General features: G+C 34.8%; 1 protein-coding gene across 5 annotated transcripts in view; it reads left to right on the top strand.

Moving 5' to 3' along the window:
- arfgef1 (ARF guanine nucleotide exchange factor 1) overlaps positions 1-20116 on the top strand; it is a 131025-nt gene that overhangs the window by 90504 nt on the left and 20405 nt on the right. For 4 of the 5 annotated variants that reach the window (XM_087309445.1, XM_087309444.1, XM_087309443.1 and 1 more), the window contains 8 exons: positions 2077-2235; positions 3493-3637; positions 5082-5169; positions 5265-5305; positions 7868-8037; positions 10128-10279; positions 16656-16828; positions 18158-18318. In XM_087309445.1, coding sequence (XP_087165571.1) covers positions 2077-2235; positions 3493-3637; positions 5082-5169; positions 5265-5305; positions 7868-8037; positions 10128-10279; positions 16656-16828; positions 18158-18318 — 1089 coding nt within the window. Of the gene's footprint in view, positions 1-2076; positions 2236-3492; positions 3638-5081; positions 5170-5264; positions 5306-7867; positions 8038-10127; positions 13957-14728; positions 14810-16655; positions 16829-18157; positions 18319-20116 lie in introns of those variants that run through there. The other variant, XR_015524894.1, reaches the window with a different exon arrangement.

The raw sequence follows: 20116 nt of genomic DNA, 5'->3' as shown, positions 1-20116 counted from the left end.
TGCATATATGAATATAAAAAGGAGGAAAAACTTTTTTAGGATTTAGGACTTGGATATCTACAGTTATTAGCCCTCCTGAATTATTATCCCCCTCTATATTTCCCCCAATTTCTGTTTAACGGAAAGATTTTTTTTTTCAAAATATTTCTAAGCATAATAGTTTTAGTAACTCATTTTTAATAATGATTTTTTTTAATCTTTGCCATGATGACAGTAAATAATATTTTACTAGATATATGTCAAGGTGCTAGTATGCAGTGCTTAAAGTGCTATTTAAAGGCTTACCTAGGTTAATTAGGGTAATTAGACACGTCATTATATAACATATTCTATAAACAGTTCAAAAATATTGCCTACGAAGGCTAATTAAATGGTTTTAAGAAATTTAAAACTGCTTTTATTCAAGCCAAAATAAATCAAATAAGACCTGCTTCACAAGAAAAAATATTATAGGAAATACTGTAAAAATGTCTTGCTCTGTTATACATCATTAGGAAATATTTAAAAAAGAAAAATAAATCTAATGCTAATAATTCTAATATATTTTAATATTATTAATCAACCAAAATACGATTTTGGAAATTATCTATATTAATAAAAAATAATTACAATTTTAAAATATGTGGTACAAAATAATGTTGGGCTAGGATGATAATTTAATGTATTGTGTGATTCATGGATCGATCCTTGGATCTTTGGAAGGCATTGCGATTCTCTCTGGAATCAATTCTGAGTTTAGTTTTTAACAGCAGATGGCGCTCTTCTAGTTTTTAATCAAACACTCTTAAGGCTGATTTATACTTTTGTGTTGAACACACGTGTATGGTTTGGCACAGCCATTGCACAGTCACATACTCCTCGCCATGGATGACATCGATACTGATTCACACCTTTAAAAATTTTTTACTTTGTCGTGACAACACATAGTAAAAGCTCTACGATTGGTCAGCTTGGCACCGTTGACGAGTGTGGGCGGGGCCGAGAGCTACGCAAACCCATTGGAGCGAGTGTTTACAAATGTTGAGTCCTGTGACGGAGCTCCAGATGAAAACTTTTGCTTTGTGTTTACCTTATGATTAAAGTTGTTGCACATGTGCCACCTTCTTCCTCTGAATATGTGAGTTTTAGCTACTTGTTCAATAAGGTAAAACTAAACAAAACAAAAAAGAGCTGCAAAGAAACTCGACAGAGGAACATAAAAACCAGCTGCCAGCTTGTGTTCCGGAAGTGTTTTTACTGAGCAACACAAACAGCAGGCATAAGTATAAATGCACGACTGTGTATGCGCTATGGGTCACGGCGATCGCTCGACGCAGAAGTTTAAATCAGCCTTTAGCGAGTACAAAGAACACAAAGCATTTGTGCTTTCAGTCAGTACCCAAATGTACAGGCACCACGGGTTTCGTTAAACAGGATTAATGTAAACACAGCTTACTATGAACATTCTTGTAATTCACCTAAACATTTTCAATTAATCAATGAATTTATTAGTGATTGTTTTACGTTTGTGGTATGTCAAAGGATTGACAGAGTGTGGCTGTTTTTAAAGCTTACTGCGGCATCTGGTAGTAAAAACTAAGCTTAGAAAATTTCGTAAACGGTCATTTCTCAATTCACAGCGCATTCATTTATTCTCTCAACCGTAGTTTATATCATCAGATCACTCACTTTAGATTTCTCGTTTTTTTGCCTCATGTGAGTTGAATTTTTGGACCTTTCACTGAAGATACGATTGTGGCTAATTGCACAAATTGCTAGCTAGCAAATGCGTTACGCATTCTACATTTCTGCCTCTTGGTGTAAATGTGCCTCTCTTTGCGTGTGTGAATTAGCTGTGTTTAATTTCTACACGCGTGGATACTTAAACATGCATTTGGTATGAACCAAGCATTTTTTATTTTAAAGTGCAATTATTTTTAAGAAGTTGCTCTTTTTTTTCTGCACATTTCTTGCAGGAACCCCCATCCCAAAAAGCTCAAATCTTCATGGTCCTTTAATTAGTTTCAGGTAGCTTTTAATGAGAATCGGAGCAAAATGTAGTCATTATTCGCTTATTCTCTATATGCTTTATTCCAGTTGGAGCGCGACGCATATGTACAGGCTCTGGCCCGTTTCACACTCTTGACGGCCAGTTCTGGCATCACTGAAATGAAGCAGAAGAACATCGACACCATCAAGACCCTCATCACAGTGGCTCACACTGATGGAAATTATCTAGGAAACTCCTGGCATGAGGTGAGCTCTTTGATCTGTTTGGCTTATGGGTTTCCTGTGCAATGTGATTGGCCGATGGGTGTTGTGAGGTGCAGTCACTCTCTCTTTGATTGGCCTGTGTGTATTTGTGTGATGTTATTGGCTGACTGGCTCTGAGAGAGTTTTTGTTTTGTCTGGTTGGCCTGTGTTTTCTGTGTGATGCTATTGGCTGATAGATTTTGTCAAGTGTTGTTATTCTCTTATTGATTGGCCTCTTTGTTTTGTGTGCAATTTGATTGGCTGATAGATTTCATAAAGGGTTGCCATTCTCATTTTGATTGGCCTGTGTTTCCTGTGCGATGTAATTGGCTCATTGATTTCGTAAGGTGTTGTCATTTTCTCCTTGATTGGTCTGTGTGTTTTCTGTGCAATATGATTGGCTTATAGATTTCTTAAGGGTTTGAAATTCTCTGTTTGATTGACCATGTGTTTCCTGTGCAGTGTGATTGGTTAACGAGTTTTGTAAGCTCTTTTTATACTGTTTTGATTGGCCTGTGTTATCTGTGTGATGTGATTGGCTAACGAGTTTTGTGAGCTGTTTTTAATCTATCTTAAATTACCCTGTGTGTCCTGTTTTATGTCAATGTCTGACAGGTTTTGGCAGCTGTTTATGTTCTGTTTTGATTAGCCTGTGTATTTGTCCTGTATGATGTGATTGGCTGATAGATTTTGTCATTCTCTTCTTGATTGGCCTTTGTGTGTCCTGTTTTATGTGATTGGCTGACAGGTTTTGGCAGCTGTTTATATTCTGTTTTTGATCAGCCTGTAAGTTTGTCCTGTATGATATGATTAGCTGATAGATTTTGTCATTCTCTCCTTGATTGGCCTTTGTGTTTCCTGTGTAATGTGATTGGCTAACAGGTTTTGTCAGCTGTTTTTTTTTCTGTCTTTGATTGGCCTGTGTGATTCCTGTTTGATATGATTGGCTGATAGATCTTGTCATTCTCTTCTTGATTGCCATTTGTGTTTCCTGTGTGATGTGATTGGCTAACTGGCTTTGTGAGCCGTTTATATTCTTTCTTTGATTAGCTTGTGTGTTTGTTCTGCTTAATGTGATTTGCTAATAGATTTTGTTTTTCTCTCTTTGGTTGGCATTTGTATTTTCTGTGAGATGTGATTGGCTGACAGGTTTTGTGAGATAATTTTATACTGTTTTTAATTAGCCTGTGTGTTTGTCCTTTGTGATGTGATTGGCTGATGGGTTTAATGAGGTGTTGTCATTTTGTCTATGTGCTGCAGATCATGAAGTGCATTAGTCAGCTGGAGTTGGCCCAGCTCATCGGGACAGGAGTGAAGGCTCGGTACATATCAGGAACTGTTCGGGGAAAGGAAGGCTTTATCACCAGCACCAAGGAACAATCGTCTGATGAATACCTGGGATTGGGTCAGTTAATCACAAGAGCATTAATCGCCTCATTAACAAAAATATAAATTAATGAAAAGTTCACAGATTGGAATGCTGAGACAAAAAATACAGTATGCAAAATTAAAAATGTAAAAGTGTAAAATAATACTGATTTGACAGATTTTTTTGGCAATCTTTTAGTTATTTTAAGATTATATTTATGTTTTTAAATCCTTCATATTTTTACTGCATGATTAAACTACTAGCTACATTTTACACTTACCAGGTTTTTGGAAATGGAGTTGATGCTTGGTCTTGAAAATAAACATTTATTTATTTTTAACAGTTGTATGCCATTTCTAACCATTCATATTGGTTAATAATAGATAATGGCTGAATTTTAGTCTTATAAGATAGTCAAAAGTGTAGCATTTTTACTTGTATTCTATTATTTTATAAAATCTGAGGAAAATAGTTTAATATTTAGATCTCTTAAAAATGATTTTAATCATTCTGAGAAAATAAATAAATCTGTATTTAATCATTTGGAAAGTTTCATTCTCTTACTAAAACTATGCATTTTTCTTTCAGTTATTTTAGGATTATATTTGTGTTTATAAATCCTTACACTTTTAGCTACATTTTTAACTTTTTGTCAGCTTTTGAATGAACATTTATTTATTTTTAAATAATTGTATGCCATTTCCTTTAGTCATATTGGTTAATTATAAATAATGACTGACGTGTTCAATCAAACGTGTAGTATTTTGAATTGTATTCTATTATTTTGTAATTTCTGAGGAAAATAGTTTAATATTTAGATCTCTTAAAATAATTGTAATAATTCTGATAAGATAGATAGATAGATAGATAGATAGATAGATAGATAGATAGATAGATAGATAGATAGATAGATAGATAGATAGATAGATAGATAGATAGATAGATAGATAGATAGATAGATAGATAGATAGATAGATAGATAGATTTATTCTTTTTAATAATTGTATGCCATTTCCATCAGTTATATTGGTTAATAACATACTGACTGAATTTATAACACTGTCAAAATCTGTGTAGTATTGTATTATATTTCTGTTATTTTATAATACAAAATCTTAGGCAAATGATTGTAATATTTCTGAAAAATTTAATGATGTAATCTGTATTTAAACCATTTTAAGTTTCATTCTGTTACTAAAAACTATTTATTTTAGAAATGGCTGTATCTCTTTTGTGTTAAAATGGACCTGAATGCATAATGATGGTTAAAGAACAATTTTTTCAAAACACACAAAAATCCAGTTAGTCATCATCAGCATTGCAGCTTTTCAATTTGCCATTACATCATGCTTCTATCTCAAGCTAAAATATGATCCATCAGGATTACTTTATAGTAATGCAGTATAATTATCCAGCAGCATTAAGTGAAATGCTGTTTTTATTTTGTATAAAAACCTTACTGTGATTTTTCACACTGTAGGAGGGAATGTTGATCGCAAACAGATCGCAAGCATTCAGGAGTCTATCGGGGAGACCAGCTCGCAAAGTGTGGTTGTTGCTGTAGACCGGTATGACAGTTATCATTAATCCTTTTGAACCTCATCTTGCTGCCATCACTAATGCGTCCCTAGAATGTTGATAACATTTATACTCTTCACTGCAGGATATTCACGGGCTCTACCAGACTTGATGGAAATGCCATTGGTGAGGGCATAAATTTGTTTTTACATTTTTGCTTTTGACAGATGTGTTATTTAAAACGTAAGCTAATGTTAAGAAGTATGGAATCAGAAAGATTTTTAAAAAGTTTTTGAAAGATGTTTCACCAGGCAGGCTTTTTTTTTATTAGAAATACTGAATAAAATAAATAAGTAAAAATATAATTGTGATTTACAGTATATCTTTTTGCAGGTATACACCATCTTGTTGATCTTTTTTGTTTGTTTTGTTTAGTATATTAGAATTTACAGCTATTAACTGTGAAAACTAAACCGGTAAATTCTGGATTGTGAGAAATAGAAGCACTTCTGAAGGCAAATTGCAAGATAAGAACTCAAAATCACAAGATATAAATTCAAGAATGTCTATAAACTCTATATTTACCAATTCTAACTGCAAATAATTCAGAACTATGATTTTATATTTAGAAATTGTAAATTTTCAGTTTATTTCTTGCAATGCAGAATTTGTGTCTTATATTTTTAGGTGTATATCTCACAATGCTGACCTTTTTTCTCCCTATAAGTGCAACTTTATTTCCTTCAGTTGTTAGTTTATAGGTTGTCTTACAAATCTTATATTATATCTTTAAATGAATAACTGTATTTCTTGGAATTTGAGTTCATGGTCTGTCTGAAATACAGATTTTATTACTAAAAAAAACTTGGAATTACGAGTTATAGAGCTCTCTTTCTTCTTCCTCTTTGGCCTTAGTCCCGTATGGTTGCAGGCTCGGCTCTTTGGAACAAGTCCTCCGTTTAGACTTGTCCATATGATAACGACTTTTTTTTACACATTCCGGCCGGCCTGTCGTCTGGGCCTGTCACCCTCATACACTCATACACTACAGACAATTTAGCCTACCCAATTCACCTGCAGCATGTCTTTGGACTGTGGGGGAAACCAGAGCACCCGGAGAAAACCCACACGAACGCAGGGAGAACATGCAAACTCCTCACAGAAATGCCAACTGAGCTGAGGTTTGAACCAGCGACGACAGCACTACCTACTGCGCCACTGCTTCGCCCTACGAGTTATAGAGCTCTATTTTAAGGATTTAGACACATAGTCCAAAGTGCATGGCGCAAAATTGCATTAAGGGCTTATCCGAATCCACTTTTGCTATTTCAAGGATGGAAAAAATACACTTGGGCGGATGGTCTAACAGGGATGTGCTTATTCTCTTTATGAGTTATTGGTGTGTTTTGAGTATAATGTGCTTTAAACCAATCAGAGTCTCATCTCTCATTCCCTTTAGGAGTAAGTTGCGTCTCATGTTGGCACATTTGCTTTTTACATGGCGGACTTTGTGAGTGGAAAAACTGTTCGATTCACTGGCGAGAAAACAGTTAAACAGACCATCTGCAGTGCAAAGATAAAGAACGAACCTCCTCCATTCGGCCTCTTTATTTTCTCTTTAATTTACTTTTTACTTTACTCCTTTACTATTATGGATGTGGAAACAGTGTTCTACGCACTCCACTAAAGACATCCAATAGTCTACATATTTAATTTTGTTTAAGTATTAAGATTTGTTTCAAAACTATTTCTAAATTCATTTCTAATTCCCAGCAAACGAATAAATGAACAATATTAATGAGCTGTGGTCAAAAAACTATCCAAACACACATCCTATTCTTGTGCCCCATATGGTGATGCGTGTCTCCAAAACCCAACAGGTGAACAAATTTAAACTTGTTTTTATTGAAACAAATATAAATATGCATATAATAAATAATTAACAATAATAAAAACATTATACAAATGCACATTGTCATGAGTAAACTGAAAATAGCTGATTGAAGAAGGCATGGAGGCAGTGGTTTTTAGATTTATGTATAAAATAATAACTTTTGTAACATTTTAATCCTTTATTTTTTTCATATGTAAAGATATTACATAATAACGCACTCTTCGCTGGACTTTAGCTTTTTGTTGGTCAATGGTGCAGTCTATTTCAGTTCCTCAAAAAAACAACGCGCCAAAAATATGACTTAACATACCTCTTTTTAGATTGGAACATCAATGAGTTCACAAAGTGGCGCGAATGTATTTGCTATTTAAACATGGCGAAAAATGTGAAAATTTGTGTTGCGTTGGTCTGAAAATAGCAACAAATCGCAAACAAGTCTTGTGCTTTATTGCGCCGGGTGTCTGATAGGACCCATAAACTTCATAAACAGACAGCCTTAAACTAGAATTTTGAGAAGAATATTCACACTGATAACTCAAATAAACATGACATTTATTTTGTAACACAGTTTTTTTTTTATCAAGCATGAAAACAGGTGTTACCTACACCTTCACACATGTACACTTTTTTTATACCACAAACAGTTAAAGCACTTCTTGAAAAAAAAAAAGAGATAGAAACTCAGTACAGCATTTCTTTTGTGAATAAAAACAAATGTTCATAGTTTGCATCATATCAGTATTTTTTTCTGGGATGTGTTCCCATAACCTTGGCATTGTACTGACCGAACTCTTTTAGGTCAGGGAGAATTTAAGTGGCAGTTTATTGATCAATGTTGTGTTTTTTTTTTTTAGTGGACTTTGTGCGATGGCTGTGCGCTGTCTCGATGGATGAACTGGCCTCCCCAACACACCCTCGAATGTTCAGTCTGCAGAAGATCGTGGAGATTTCATACTACAATATGGGTCGTATCAGGTTGCAGTGGTCCAGGATTTGGGAGGTTATAGGGGATCATTTCAATAAGGTGAGTTCAAAAGCAGCGCTGGAAGGAAATCTCTCTGTGAAGAAATGTGTGGCTTTGCACTATATCAGATAAATCTAATGACGCTTTTAAATTTCACCCTGCCTGCGGGAGACCACGTCTAGTAGATTGAAGAAGAGCCAAAAAATGAAAGTACAGCACAATTGTTGCTTAAAGGGACAAGTCATCCACAGTGGAATATGGGTCAGACTGTAGATGTACTGTAATGTATGAAATATAGTGCATATACTACAGGATATATAGCTAAACACTCCTCTCTATGTAACTGTTTTTACTGAGGTAAATATCATGCATCAAGATATAGTTTGTTTTGTTAATGTTTCCAGTTGAAACACAATCAAAGATTGAGACAGCACATTTTTGGAAAAGGAAATCGTACTGTTGTTCTACATACCTTTAGGGCTGCATGATGAACTGAACTGGTGATTAATCAACTGTTTAATTCTCATGCACATATACCATCTTTCAGCTTAATTGTATTCCTTTCATGCTTCTCAAATGGCAATCACTCAAGCCAAATGTCACCAGACTGTACCTGTTAATTAAGGCTAACAAGTCAGGAAAATACAAATGGCTTCAAATTGACCACTTCAAAGACTGATGCTGCGTCCGAAATGGCATACTTCCATACTATATAGTACACTAAAACAGCATGCAAGCAGAGTAGTATGTCTTAATGTATAGAATTCGAAAAACTGAATGCGAGGAGTACCCGGATGACTACCAGCGAGTGCACATTCATGAAATAATGAATCGGAATGAAGAGATGCTACTGACGTGGGTAGGTCACGTGATTATGACAGAACAGTGGATGTAGTACATCCGAGTTCGATTCATACTACTCACATTCATACTGTAGAGAATGTGGTTTTCTAATGATCGAGTAGTAAACTCAAATTCAAATGCAGTACCTACTGAGTAGTAGGCGATTTTGTACGCAGTCTGGATGTTCAAAACTATCAAGCTTTTAAATATGGAAGAAAAAAGCTGAAATAAATGATCCACTGTTGTTCTCATAGTAGCTTGTTAAATTTCTGCAAATTGATATTCAAGCTAAAATAATTATAATACTATGCATAGCACAACCGCAGCCTGTTTACTTCCATTCGTTATATGTCATGGAAATTTCGATTTTTATCCAGTGAGAGTCAGGGAATTTGATATTTGGCTTAGATTGTAAACCCTAGTAAGCATTAATTAAACAGTCTACATGTGTCTGTTCTCTAATCACCAATGAACAAAGGAAATTTCACAATGTTAAACATATTAAACTAACAAAAGATAGTTAAGCAGACCTCATGCCTCTTGGGAGATGCACTAAATGTATTTGTAATCTGTCTTTTAGGTTTCAGACGAGCTGTTATGAGATGGTGCCTGTTGCATTAATGTTACCCAAAGCTCCGGACCTGTTTTCAAAATAAGAGTCTTATATGCATAGGGAATGTACTCAGATTTTACATACAAACATACACACATACATACATACATGCATTCATTCATTGTCCTTCGACTTAGTCCCTTATTCATCAGGGGTCATCACAGCGGAATGAACCACTATTATGGCATATGTTTTAAACAGCCGATACCCTTCCAGCTACAACCCAGTTCTGGGAAAAACCTATACACACTCATTTACACACGCACTCATACACGACAGTCAAATTAGTTTATTCAATTCACCTATAGCGCATGGGTTTGGACTGTAAGGGAGATCGGAGCACCTGGAGGAAACCCACGTGGACACAGGGAGAACATGCAAATGCCAGATAGAAATTGCATCTTGTCGAGCCGGGAGTTAAACTAGCGACCTTCTGGCTGTGAGGCGACAGTGCTAGCCACCGTGCTGCCCTATTTTACATACATTGGAAACTAAAATTTGATTTTATTTAATTTGTTCAAAACCTATTTGAGTTTCTTTCTTTAGTTAAACACAAAACAACTGGTAGACATCCATAGTGTTCTTTTTGTATCGGATTCCAACAGTGTTAAAAATATTTGCGTTTGTGTTCAAATGTGAAAAATCAGGTTTGAAACACTTTTTTTTTTTGTCACCCATTCCTGTGTTGTCTTAGGTTGGCTGTAATCCCAACGAAGATGTTGCTATTTTTGCTGTGGATTCTCTCAGGCAGTTGTCCATGAAGTTTTTGGAAAAGGGAGAGTTGGCCAATTTCAGATTCCAGAAGGATTTCCTTAGGCCGTTCGAGCACATAATGAAAAAGAACAGGTGAGTGTTTTAATTCACACTGCGATGGAGGTGAAATATTACAGACGAGACCTTCTTTAAATATGAGTGTTGGTAAAATAACCATACAAATTGTACTGTATGAATGGCATGTTTTGACGTGTGTAAGTTTTGCCTTTAGATGGGTTAGAGGTGCGCGGTTTGTTTTGAGTGTTGCTGTTTTCTATCTCTCTCTGCATCTAAATGTCATCTTCTGAAGACTCTGCTTTAGATTTAGGAGACTGGAGCGCCTGTCTCCAAATTTTTTAAAATCTTATTTACGTCATGTTCTGCGCCTGGTTTAAATATACAAAGTGTCCCCCTTTCAAGTGTCGGTAAACATTTTTGATCCTTCAAGGGCATGTCATTTAGATGTAAACAGAAGTTCTTGTTTATGAATTCAGCTACTTTAAGTAGTTCATTTCTCTCTCGAAGCATGGTGGTGTTTTGAACCACAGAGAAGTTAAAATAACTGCATTAGAGGCATGATATGAAAGCTTTTTTATTAAAATATCCTAAATTCACTAGATCAGTGTTTTTATATTTTTCAGACTTGTGTGCTTGCATTATCTCAAATGTTTTGAAAAATGTTCAAATTTGCAAAATGATCACTTTTAACTAGCAACACAGACCGTGTCAATGAACATGATTACTCCAAGACCACAACTCCCATGATTCCAAACGTATGACGTCATTCTACACCTTTGTTTGTTGTAAATACACACCCTCTAGTGGTAAAAAATTACATACTTCAGAGATTTACATACTGTATTTTGGTTTCTGATGGGACGGTGCCTGTTGCAATAACGTTACCCAGAGCTTCTGTCCTGTTTTCAAAATAAGAGTCCTACATACAATGGAAATTTACTTGGATTTTACATACATAGGAAACTAAACTTAGATTCATTAGTATCTGGATGCAGCCTTTATGATGCAAGCTGAGATTGCACCACTCAGCGATGCAATGTCAGACACTGCACTCAAATGGAGCTAGTGACGTCACTGTGACGGGTAGGGTTAGGGGTGGGGTTAGTTGAGCCCATAAAAAAGCATTGGATGCAGCCCAGATTGCACTGCACCAGGTCTGCAGCCAGACCCCTCTCCTTAGATTTAGTTTTAATCTGATAATCCCACACAAACGTTTAAATTCTATCATCATTACTCTTGATCGATAAATAAAAGTTATTATTGATAATACAGAACACAACTCCCATGTTTCTAAACTTATGACGTCATCAAACTATGTCTTTGTTTGTTGTGAATAATGTCGCCCTCTAGTGGTGAAAATTACATACAGTGCCTTTAAATAATAGGGCTCTTGGTTATGTTAATTATATTTATGCACAGTTTGGAAGAAATGTGTTTCTCTGGATTTATGATTTATAGTTGTGTATTTGAGTGAAAAGGAAAAGAAAACTAATGATGACATGTCTGTCAAATTAAAAGATTGAATCTGTTTTTGTTTTTTGTTTATTTAACAATTAAGAAGTGAAGAGACGTTTTAATAATTCAAACCCCATGTCTCATTATGTTATTCAGTCTTTTGGACCAAATTTGTTTTAGATTTCTGAAGGTTGTAAAAATTTAGCGCGCATAATATATAAAGACAAAATATTGGAATGTGTTTATATTTATATATTCAGGGTATTTATTCTTTTATAACTGTTTGTTTCCTTAAAATGTGGTCTTAATAATTCTACATAGGGATGTCCCGATCCGATATTGATATCGGATATTCGTCCGATATCAGTCCAAAAAACTATATCGGAGTGCGTTAAAAATCTCCGATATAAGCAGTCCGATACTCTCTAAACTCCGTTACAGCTATTCTATCCAGCAGCGTCCAGAGCCAGCGTGCAAAGCCCACGTGATCACAACACTGCTTGCTAGCAAACAAAGTCTCTAAGATTTAACATGCTCTTCACACTAAGTTATGGTGTGTTACGATAGAAATCTATTGTGACGGTAGCACACGCTGACGCTAACAACAACGGCACATCTCTAACGTTACCGGTTTATTTAGTTCACGTCAAGCGATCTTTACATTGTTTTGCATAAGGCTGCTAAGCAACTTAAGGCACCGAATGGCGACGTAGCACACACCGTGCGAGCCTCAATTCGGTCATGGCATATCGTGGTTCATCCAGTGTGATACCTAATTCATCACCAGCGCTTCCCATACATAAGACTTTACCTCAGCGGCCCGGTTCTGTGTGCATGAGAAAAGTCTCCGGCACAGACTCGCTAGCTCTGCTGCTGCAGCAGACCCACAGAGACACGCTGGACACCTGCTCCGACTTAACCTTTGAGAAGAGCGCGAGGACATGCGGGAAAAAAGCCTACAATACATTCAGCATTCAGCCAAGATTTCTAAATCGCCGAACATGTCCCGGATTCTGCTTTCTTTAGCTGCGTTTCCAACACAATCTCACGGCAATTCGTAACTTTTTCATTTAGTGGCTAATTCGTATGAATTCGTACGATCTAATTTGTACCATTTAGTACGATTTGCTTATCCCCCAATAACGGTTAGGGGTGGGGTCAGGTGCCACGCCTCCTTTTTAAAATCGTACCATTTCGTACGACTGAACTCGTACGAATTCGCCACTAAACTGGCAAAACATAAAATACGTACGTTTTCTCGTGAGATAAGGCTGGCGTTTCTACATTATTTTATACTCAAACTTTCAATCTCAAACTCTCAGCAGCACCAAGACTAGAGAAGGAGCAGACTGCCATGTGGGCAGTAGGGTGGAATCTGTGCAAATATGCAAATATAATGAATTTTGATAAATAAAATTATTCTTAAAAGTCACATTATTTCAAGTGCTGTGGAGAAAAGGTGTGTTTCAATCTAGCCTCTGCAAGTATTTTTATGTTAATCTGTGCGATATATAATATTATAAAATTAATAATGTTTGGGAACATTGATACAGCCATAATCTTCTTATTATACAAACACAGATGAAATAGCTCTGATCATGTAAATGTTTGTACTAACCATACAGCACATTTTTATCAACTTAACAATAAATTATTTCTGCTGCCCAGTGTGAAAGCTATTTTTCAGCTCAACTGGATCAAAAATTCATCAAAAAGCTGTGTGTGAAATTGAAATTTTGGACACTGAACCTTTAGCAGTTGTTCAATTAACAATATTTTTTCTAATGTTCCTGCTCTCAGCAGTTTCTACTCTTTGCTGATGGTAAAAAAAATGAACAACTGAAGTGACCTTTAATTAGCATTTTGCACTTTAAAATTTTATTTTTGTTTATTCAATTAAGATATTTTTCAGGGTCTTAATATTTATTCTTTAATTCTTTTTATATATTCTTATGTAAAAGTTCACATTTATGCAACCAATAGTTAATAAACTGGTTGTTTTTTCCATACTTACTGTTGCTGACTTGTTCTCAGTTTGATCTAGCCGTTCATACATTCGACTCAACAAAATAGGTAAAAATAAAGTATTCATAATTTGTGCTGATATCGGATTTGTATCGGTATCGTATCGGACTGATGGCTGCAATATCGGTATCGTATCGGAAGTTAAAATGTTGTATCGGGACATCCCTAATTCTACAGCTTGCTTATTTATGTATTTATTAATTTATTTAGGATTGATTGATTATAATGGCTTGATTTAAATAATATTAGTCAGAATATTAAAAAAGTGCCATGTTTTCACATTTATATAAATTTTTAGACAACACAATACCAGTGTTTAAACTCCAGAACATTTGGGACCCTATCATATACCTGGCACAATAAGGTGCAAGACATGTTTGCCCCGACATGTTATTTCAGACCTTAATTTCAGCTGAAAGCAAGTTTAAAGGCTAGGGCAGTGCACATTAGTTGTGCACCTCGCTTACACCTTGCTTAATACACACAGGATGTACAGCAATACACAATTGTAAAAGGTATTACATTTCTTTACAAATGAAAAAGAATTAAAGGAATAAAATATTACAAAAATAATTACTTTCTACATAAATATAAAAACCAATGCTTCCATGCCTTCATATCGTGGGGCTTTTTTCAGTTCATTCATGACAATTTTGTATAATATTATTATTATTAGTAATAGTGTTTATTATATGCATATTTATATTAGTTTTATTTAAAAAGCTTACATTTGCCCACCTGTCAGGTTTTGGACCATGGGGCATAGCATGTGTGTTTTGACCACACTTCGTTATTACTGTTCATTTATTTGTTTGCTGGAAATTAGAACTGAATTTAGAAATAGATTTAAAACAAATCTTTGTGCTTAGCAAATTAAATTAATTATATATAGGCTAATGGATGTCTGTGCATAGAACATCATTTCCTTATTCATGCAAGAGAGAAAGAGAAAGTGAAAGTAAAAGCTGAATAGAGGAGGCTTGTTTTTCATCCTGGCACTGCAAATGGTCTGTTTAACTGTTTTCTCGCTAGTGAAGCGATCAGTTTTTACACTTACAGAGTCCGCCATATATATAACAAATGCACCATGGCGTGATGCAACTGAGTCTAAAGGGAACGAGAGATGAGACTCTGATTAGTTTATTCTCAAAACACAACCATAACTCATTAAGAGAATAAGAACAACCCTGTTAGACCATGCGCCACAGCGCAGAGCGTATTTTCCCATCCTTAAAATAGCAAAAGCAAAAACACTTTGCACCTAGGTCGTTAAAATAGAGCCCTAGGACTGTGGGGGAAATCGGAGCACTCTGAGAAAACTGACGCGAACACGGAGAGAACATGCAAACTCCACACAGAAATACCAACTGACCCAGCCAAGGCTCGAATCAACCACCTTCTTCAGGGTGTCTGGAGAGTCTTAAAAATTATTTAAAGTTGACAAAATCAATTTAGAGAAATTTAAGGCCCTTAAAGCATCTAAAAGTCTTAAATGCTGTTTTGCAAGTTATTAAGTTTTGTTTTATTTTTAATTATGCAAGGTATAGCTGTATGCTTAAATTTGCCTGAATTTAACTTGCAAATATTCGGATGCTGTGAGTTTATGAAATCAATAAAGTCTTGCTAGATTTGACATCATGCTGCTTTGTTTATTGCAGAAACACTGTTATTGTTGCTGTTCTGTTGGCGCCCTCTGCTGGATTAGCATTTTTGTTTAGTCAATCAGTAATGTTTGAGTTTAGGATTAGTTTCTTACCATCAGTATTTAGTCAATATACTGCAAGATAAAATGTTGCCAATGTTACCGGTTGAAAGTGGCGATGAGAGTCTTAAAATGTATAATAAGAGTCTTTTGATGCCAGTATATATCATGTTCTTGCTGTGAGGCGACAGAGCTAACCGCTGAAGCCACATTTCCAATGCACAATAGCATTCGGACATTACTGTCGCACAGAATTTTCAGTTTTGTCGTGCACCCTGGGAGAGAAGCTGATTCTCACGGTGCTCGAAATAAAGTACAAAAGCAAGAGCATTTATTCCCCGTCCATTCACCATGGTTGAATGAATGAATGAATGAATACTATAAACTCATAGACCGCTAAAACTTTTGGAGGGAATATGAAGACAACATTAAAATATAATATTTTTTACTATTCATATATGAATAGAATTTTTTTTTTTTTTTTAATGTAGACTTTTTTTCTGATTCAAAAGATTGCGAAAAACTACTATTTCGCATGTCACGAGCACAGATCTGTCTGGAAAGCACTGGAATACATCACATCCGGTCGGCTGGTCGCATTTAGTGTAGTCGCAGGAGTTTTTTTAACACATTCGCAACTCAAATCAGATCCCAATTTTCTGCATATGGATATTATCCGAACTCCACGCAGCTCCCGGACTACTTTCAACTGGAAGTGATTGACTTCCAGTCTGTCGCTTGTCGTTTGTGGTGTGCAGTGGAAAGGTGGCTTGAGCCACCGTGTCGCCCCTTATTGTAGAATAAAGCTAAAATTAAATCAAAGTAATGCTTTCAAGAGGTCTCATATTTGTTTCCTTAACTATTTATTGTCATTGTATGATGTTTGTGTGTGTGCGTTAATAAGTAAATGTATACTTTCAAATGTTTCATCTTCATAGTATTCGTCAAGCAGTGTGTACATAACTACTTTGTTCAGCCTCACTGCTTTACATTAAAAGCAGCCTGACAGCCTTCAATTCCAAAGCAGCTTCTCCATCACTGCAAAGAAGCGAAGGAGAGAATGTTATATTAGCTCATATGAACCCTGCAGTACTCATTAGGCTTAGACACACAAACGCATACACACACAGTGTCAGAAGCCATCATGACTAACCTCCATGACTGATGGAGAAAAATGAACTTGTCTACATGTGTTTGTCCCTGCAGGAAATAAAGAGATTTGTGTGTGTGCGTGTGTGTTTTATTGACGCGCTGCTCCTTTATCTGCAGATCTCCGACCATTAGAGACATGGTGGTTCGCTGTATTGCCCAGATGGTCAACTCTCAGGCTGGCAATATTAGATCAGGGTGGAAGAACATTTTCTCTGTGTTTCATCTGGCTGCTTCTGATCAGGATGAGAGTATAGTTGAGCTGGCCTTCCAGACAACTGGACACATCGTCAGTAAGTGTGATTTAGGAAGCAAACATAAAGGTGGAACACAGGATTGAACATGTTTTTGGGGAATATATAATGCAGGGCCATTTTAATATTTTTTTAAACTCATACCTCATAAGTCATAATGTTATTTAGTTTTTTTTTTGACCAAAAATGCCTTTAGCTTTATATTAATATTTTAAAGCATATACAAATTTGTTACATAATGTAGGAATAAGAGCTTAGGATTTATTTACATTTTGCATTTACGTTATTTATTATTTATCATTAACATATCTGTTTATTTAGTAAACAGTTTTAAAAACTAAAAACATGATTCAAAGAATATAATCAGGTTTATCTGGTGATCTTAATATTGTTTTAATGATTGTATGATTTATTATCAAAATGTTTGTGTATAACTCAAATTAATGTATATATTTCCAGAATTTTGTTTAAACAATTGATCAAAAAAAGTAATCCAAAAATATTGTAAATTATTGTTTTAAATAATTTAGTTTTCATTTATTAAATTTTGTCTTACCCTTCGCTTCCAGTTACACTATTTAATGTTTTAATTTAAAGCTATTCAGTGTTATGTGAGTAAATTCATATTAGTAGTATTGTTGTTGTAGTTATTATTGTTGTTGTTGTTGTTGTTTAATTATTTAATTATTGTTATTGCTGTTTTTCTTCTTCTTCTTCTTCTTCTTCTTAATATTATTGTTATTATTATATTACTGTTATTGCTGTTTTTATTTATTATTATTATAATTATTATTTTATTACTGTTTTTATTTATTTATTATTTTATTACTAGTATTGCTGTTTTTTTTATTATTACTTACAATAATTATTTTATTATTGTTATTGCTGTTTTTATTGTTAATTTTATTGCTGTTATTGCTGTTTTATTTATTATTATTACTTTATTATTATTATTATTATTGCTGTTTTTTATTATTATTTATTACTATTATAATTATTATTATTTATTTTATTATTGTTATTGCTGTTTTTATTTATTACTATTATTATTGTTATTATTATTTATTATGATGATTATTATTATTAATAATTTTATCACTATTATTGCTGTTTTTATTTATTATTTATTTTATTTATTTTATTATTACTTATTGTTATTATTATTTTTTACTGTTATTGTTGTTTTTAATATTATTATTATTATTTTACTGGTATTATTTATTTGTTTATTTTTTATCATTTCTAATAATGAATTAAAACTGGAATGGAGATTGTAAATTGTAAATATTAATTTCTAGTATTTTGTGTTTGTTTTTGTATAAATTTGCTGTTTATAAAAGTCCTCTGTCATCTCTTATCTCCTTCCAGCGAATGTATTTGAGAAGCATTTCCCAGCTACCATTGACTCCTTCCAGGACGCTGTCAAGTGTTTGTCTGAGTTCGCCTGCAACGCTTCTTTCCCAGACACCAGCATGGAGGCTATTCGTCTGATCCGCCACTGCGCCAAATATGTGTCAGACCGACCCCAGGTCAGCACTAACGAGCAAACACTCCATAAAAGCTGAATTATTATCTGACCTCGGGTCTGCCTTTAGATGGACAGTTACTAACTGGATTACACTTGACGAGAGCACAGGCCATTTATAATGAGGAAACTCTCATTAACAGACGCCTTAATGAGGAAGACTTTAGACCTTTAGGGTGGAGATGGAAAGTGTGAACCGTCTGTTTTCTGCTGTCTCTGATGGCTGATTATGTTTGTGCTTGTTGGGGATGGTTCATCCAAAATGAACATTTATTCACTGTTTACTCGTGCTTCCAAACCTTAGAGGTTTTTTTTTTTTTTTTTTAATTTTTTTAATATATATATATATATATATATATATATATATATATATATATATATATATATATATATATATATATATATATATATATATATATATATTAGGGGTGTAACTATATTAAAACCAAACCGAAATATCGCGATACACCAACCACGATACGTATCGCGAAACTCTCGCGGCGTACCGCGGTACCCTCACTCCTCCTGCTGCCCATTTCTGAGGTTGACGTCACTTGTCTCTAACTAATTGAACCAATTTAAACACATCTTTATCATCACATTTAATTAAATTGTTTTAGTAATGATGAGGTTTTGTTCTAAATATTATATTCTAAAGTTAGTATTTTAGTGCATGTCATGTGATGTGACTTGAGTGAGCATCACACTCGTTACTACTGGACGCAGGATGGCTGCTTCACATAGTACTGAGATTGCAGATCCCCCAAACACATTTAAGTCATCTGTGTGGAAACATTTTGGTTTTCCAGTTGAGTACAGGAATAGAATTCGTGTCGTAGACAAAGCGCATGCCTGTCTGTCTTAACTGTTTCACGAAACTTTCTTGTAAGAAAAAACATTTAAAAAGTGTGGTAATTTCACAATGTGAGGGTGTAAGCAACAAAACTGCCAACAAGAGTGATTTAATGTACAAAAGTGAAACCAGAATAATGCCCAAATATACAAAAAAAGAGAAATATTTACACTAATAAAAATAATATAATAAAGTATCAAATTCAAACAAAAGTATCAAACAAAAATTAGTTAAACTCGAGCAAGGGGGTGATAGTGAAGACAAACAAAAGAAATAAATATAATAAAACAATTCTAACTGATGAATAACCCCTCTTACCTCGCTAAAACTGATGAAAAGAATAAAAAGGTCTTCAGCGCCGTGCGCCGCAGTCTTCCCTATACTGAATAAAATAAACAAAGATGACCTTCACCTCTTACCTGACGTCTTTAACACAATACATTTTCTACGTGTTTGCAAGATGGAAATCGTATGACATTTTCCCTATCCACCTTACACTAAGACTGAACTTGCGGAGATACAGCTATATTGTCGGGAAGGAGCGGAGCCAAAAAATAATATACAAATCAATTGAAATAAAAATGTACAAACCTTACAAAATTACTTAAAGTGGGCAAAAGTAATGCAAAATAATTTTGCCCAAACGAAAGTTAAGCAAAAACAACGAAAATCATAATCATGTCAGAAAAATACACGAAAAACGAGATCAAAGGAAAAAGCGCTCTCTCTCCCGCTCTTCCTGACATGCTTTTCACATTCCTGCGCTGCGTCGCCAAATGATGATAGATCGGTGTCCTGACCAATCAGCTGTCATGAAGGCAGACCTACAGAAATGACAGGCATCAGCTGTCGTGAAGGCGGACCTACATAAATGACCGGCATAGAGTTAGCGGGAGACAGAGAGAGAGATCGGAAGACAAACATACAGCCGGCTACAACCCTAACATTA

Source organism: Danio rerio, chromosome 24 (genome assembly GCF_052040795.2).
Source record: "Danio rerio strain M-AB ecotype USA chromosome 24, GRCz13ab, whole genome shotgun sequence".
Lineage (NCBI taxonomy): Eukaryota > Metazoa > Chordata > Actinopteri > Cypriniformes > Danionidae > Danio > Danio rerio.
Note: the sequence above shows the minus strand (reverse complement) of the source record. Positions and strands in the feature narration are given on the sequence as shown.